Source organism: Vipera berus (genome assembly GCF_964194415.1).
Source record: "Vipera berus genome assembly, chromosome: 9".
Taxonomy (NCBI): domain Eukaryota; kingdom Metazoa; phylum Chordata; class Lepidosauria; order Squamata; family Viperidae; genus Vipera; species Vipera berus.
This window is the reverse complement of record NC_138212.1, coordinates 16,505,250-16,510,073: the sequence shown is the minus strand read 5'-3', so window position 1 is coordinate 16,510,073 and position 4,824 is coordinate 16,505,250. Positions and strand designations below refer to the sequence as shown.

At 41.8% G+C, this 4,824-nt stretch overlaps 1 protein-coding gene across 1 annotated transcript; it reads left to right on the top strand.

The window, feature by feature from the left end:
* Positions 1-1,217: 1,217 nt before the first annotated feature.
* Positions 1,218-2,081, top strand: LOC308672450 (UPF0500 protein C1orf216 homolog; the record flags this gene model as incomplete). The annotated part of the gene is made up of 1 exon (XM_081335408.1): positions 1,218-2,081. One exon carries the CDS (start codon positions 1,218-1,220, stop codon positions 2,079-2,081), a length of 864 nt encoding a protein of 287 aa, XP_081191534.1.
* Between the last annotated feature and the right edge of the window lie 2,743 nt (positions 2,082-4,824).

Here is a 4,824-nt window from a genome sequence, read left to right as displayed (position 1 = left end):
ACTGAAGGTTTTCAAAAGGAGACTGGACAGCCATTTGTCCAGAATAGTATAGGGCAGACATGTCAAACACAAGGCCCGGGGGCCGGATCCGGCCCGCAAAGTGGTTTCATGCGGCCCGCGAAGCCATCCTGGAAACAGTGAGGGAACGGCCCCCACTGCCTTGGCCCCGGCCCAGAGACCCTCCTTCTGCCAGAGACCCTCAGATCTGTCCCACTCCTGCCCAGGCCCCCATAGACACCCTTGATGCGAACGATGTAGAGCTGGCCACACCCACCCAGTAGGCCATACGCACTCTAGCCACGCCCACCCAGTAGGCCACACCCACCCTGGCCACGCCCACCCGGCCCCCTGAGGGCAACCGCAATGCTGATGCGGCCCTCAATGAAATTGAGTTTGACACCCCTGAGTTAAGGTATCCTGCCTGAGCAGGGGATTGGACTAGAAGACCTCAGTGTTTTCTTCCAACTTTATTATTCTATGCTCTGTGTTCATTTTGATTTCTGTGTTATATTCATTTAATTTTAGTAAAACTTAGATCAGCTAAAGTACTCATCCAAGGCCCACTTAGAGTGACACGATAGTCTCAGCCCAACATGCATTCAGAGGCCAGAAAAAGGCTATACAACATAGTCATCCATGCTTAGAAACAGGGAAATATGGCCAGTTTGTGAATTACTTGGGGGGGATAACATGAAGTTATCTTTTCTTTCCCCACCCCCACCCCCGCCAGCAAAAGAAGCACTGGTGGCTCTAGGAACCAATAGGGTTGGCTTCACACAACTCACTGGATCAATTTGTGGTTAATTTGTAGGTCAGTACTGTATGCTATGTGAATTCAGCTTGGCTGGTCAATTGCTAGTTTAGTGTTGCATGAACCTGCATAATTGAGTTAATGGAATAAATCAGGATTTAGAGAAGCAGAAGCTCCTTATAGGAGCAAAGTCCTGAAGAAGGTCAGTCAGCTCACATGGTTACTGATCACAGTTTTTTAAAAAAAAATTGATGATCCAGGCTTTAAGACAGGCCTAAATGCTGAGATTGGCCTGGGATCCAAAGCATGAGTCCTTCGGGAATAGGGCGGTATAGAAATTTAACTAAATAAATAAATGAATTTCAGAAAGACCACCTAGGAGTGTTGGGATTTTTCTGCATATTGTCTTTACGTCTACATTTCTTTCTCTGCTGGTTTCTTTTTCCCCAGTTGGGTGGGGACACCGATGTTTGCCATGTGCCAGCCGGAATTCCCCCTCCATCCACAGCTCAATGAAGCCCAGGAAAATTCACAGCAGGATGCGGTCTACTGTAACAAAAAGGACTCCCATCCAGACAAGAACCTCAACTTTGTGGATGAGAAGTCCTATGATAGCAATGAAAACTGGAGCCGACCCATATCAAAGATGCTGATGCCAGAGGAATGGGAACAACTGAATGACAATGGGATAAAGAATCTGACTGATCTAATATACCAACAGAAAGCAAAGAATTGCTCTAGAGACATTTCTCAGAACCTAAAGTCTGATGACAACTTCCTGGGCTTAGAGGAGGAAAAGGAAGGAGAAGAGGAGGGCATCCGTAGACCACCTGAAGGTGCTGAGGTCAGAAGTCCAGAACAAGAGACCAGCCACCAGGTGAAGGTCAAGGAAAGAGGGAATCTGGCCAGCTCCCCTCTAGAAGATGATTATTCCAGCAGTCCTCTAAGTGTTGATAGCCCTGAGACTGGTGGCACCAATGCTTGGAAGATACCTTCTGTCACTGATGAAGACTGGACATGTAATGCTGAGCAGCAAGCCCCCTATGGTGATTTTGACAGCTCTTCCTCTAGTTCTGAGATCTTCTCCCCAGTACTGGCAGATGCTTTCAGGACCATACAGGAGAAGAAGAAGTTGGAGAAACAGAAACATCATGTCCACTTAGTGATGTATCGCCGCCTGGCCTTGCTCCGCTGGATTCGCAGCCTCCAGCAGGAGGTTGCTGACCAGCAAAATCGACTGCAGGAGAGCTTTGACACTATCCTGGACAACCGCAAAGAACTTATTCGACATGTTGAGCAAGACATGGTGCACACTAAAACCCCAACTTAGGGAGAATTGTAAAAAACAGGCCCCCTTCCATCTCTTCATTTCATAGCTTGGCCTTCCAAATAAGGGTCATCAGGATCATGGTGTGTTTGCAGTTTGCCCCAGTGGACTTTTCTCATGTTTTCTGTTCCTCCCAGAACACATCAGAAGGTTATCAGTTAATCATAGACACTCCAAGGAATATTATTTTATGTGGACATATACTTTTTAAAAAGATATTTTCCAGGGTGCATCGCTTCTGAGTGTGAATATACTGTAAATACTACTTACAGTGAAATGAAATAAGAGATGCAGATGGTACTATGATGAGTAGAGCCTATAATCATGGAGAAAAACCAAACAATTGTGGGCATATAGACTTATAAAATACTTGCTAAGCATCTGAGATGGAAAGAAGCTTGAAGTGGGAACTTTGTGAGTCAGTTATCAAGTCTTGTTCTACTAAGTGGATAGAATGTCAGATGCTTCAAACCATGATACAACTTGCATGGCATGACATCCTTATAATACAGAAGAGGTAGTTCTGTGCCACTATTTCATAACCACCCCAAACTGTCAAATTTCTGTTCCTCCTGGCCATTTCCATACTTTGTCTTATTTATCACCCAGGCTAGCTCCATCCTTGTTGCCAGAAACAATGGGTTTTGAGTTGGTTTGCTATCCAAGCTTTCTATCCTAGCTCACTTCCTGCTTCCTGGAGATTACAACTTTTTCAGCCATTAAAGTTTAAACCTATCAGTATGCAAAACAAGAATCTTGAAACCAAAGATCTGGAAGGCTTTAGAATGGGCAGGATTCTTCTCCCCAGCCTTGTATTTGGGTAATCTACATCTGATTCCCTCATCAACTTATCAAAATGGGATGATGCTGAATTGAAGCTGATTTTGTGAACCAATCAACATGTGTCCAGAATGTAACCAACCCACAATCCTAATTGTATCTCCTGTTCCTCAGCTGATCCTTGATGTATGTTGAACCACTTTACAAGGTTTGGAAGTCAGCATATAGTTCTGTGCCTGGGTTGATTGAAGAAAGAGGGACTTGTGTCCTACATTTGGGGCAGTGACCTCTTTAAATTAAAAGCAAAAGCATGTTTCACTTTACTTCCAAATAAACCAAACCTTTCCAAGAGTGTATCCACCTTGGAGACCAAATAAGATTTTAAATATAACTGCATGTATGTTTCTTTAAATTTAAAAGAAAAAAGCAGTATTGAATACTGTAACTTTCAAACTAACACAGTTGTATGTTAACTTCCAAAAATTCTTTACCCCTGGCTAAAATGGAAGTCTAGTAGCCTCTTGAAGCTCATAAATTTTTGCATAAGTGAAGAAATAATGCAGGTACTACTCAACTTACAACTGTAATGGAGCCTTATGGTTGTAAGGTCTCCTATGTGATTGACCTAATTTTATAACCTTTTTGGTGGTCATTAAGTAAATGCTGTGCTTGTTAAGTGAACCCATTATTCATTATGGGCCATTTTTGCCCCAAACCAAAGTAAATGCCACTTTTTTTTGCAAAAACACAGTAAATTGCAGTAACTGCAGGATGCTGCAAATAGGTAAATATGAGCAGCTGCCAAGTTCCTGACATGCAGTCATGTGACTGCATGGGGGGGGCAGCTGTTGGAACTTTAGAACCAATTAGTAACTTTGGGGGTGTTCATTATAACTTTGGTCGCTAAGCAACTGGTTGTAAGTTGAGGACCATAGGGAATTGCCTTCTTACAAGATGCTTTTCCAGCTTCCCAGTTTGGGATTCCACCCAGGAAATCCCAAATTGCAACCCTTCCATCCAATCTTTAGCTTTTTTTTTCTTCAAGATTAACAAGGAAAAAGCTTCATTCTCCCCTAAGTGGCCTTTTTCCCCTTCTCAAAATCTTCTCTCCTTAATCTGTTCATTCTCTTGGAAAAAAGAGACATATATCTCATCCTTGTGCCTCTCAATCGTACTTCCCAATATTAACATCCCACTGCCTTTTTTTAACAAGTGTGCTATATTTCCTTGAATTTTATTTTCATAAGAATAATTCCTGTCTTCCACACCCAGAAAGGCTACAGAAATTTAACTAAATGTCTGTCAGATTTATGTGAGTGCAAATAGCTGCTTGCAGAATATTGTTTCCTGCTTGCAAAGCATGGCATTTATATATATATATATATATTTGTCTTTGTAAAACACGGTTGACGTTTCACATTTGATGAACAGAATGATGCTTTCTTCAAGCAACTTGGCTCAGCTCTTACAATACATTGAAGAGATATCTAGTCCTATGGGTAGCTTTGCAGTAACACACTCAGCTACAAACTTCTGTTTTCTAGTCTATGGTGTTTGGTGAACACAGACTGAGTGACTTGCTATCAAAACCAGGTCCTCTCTTAAGATGAGTTAGAAAGTTTCTGGGAGTGTTTGACATTTTCCAAAATTTCTAAATTAGGGAGTATAATATGAAAATATTTGGCCAGTTGGCCAAACCCAATTTGATTATGTGCTATTTCTTTGGTGTCATAGAATGTGAAATTTATGTCAAAGTTAGTATAAAACAACATCCCCCAGTTCTTCAATGTCATCTGCTGACCTCAGTTGGTTCCAGTTACCTTCAAGGCTAAATATATTTCACCCAGCATCTTTTGGGTGGAAGTAAAATTCATTATTTAAAATATTTTACATCATGTTTATTTTAATTTTCCTCTCCTGCAGATGATTCCATCAGTAATAGAATCGTAGAATCAAATATACGGAT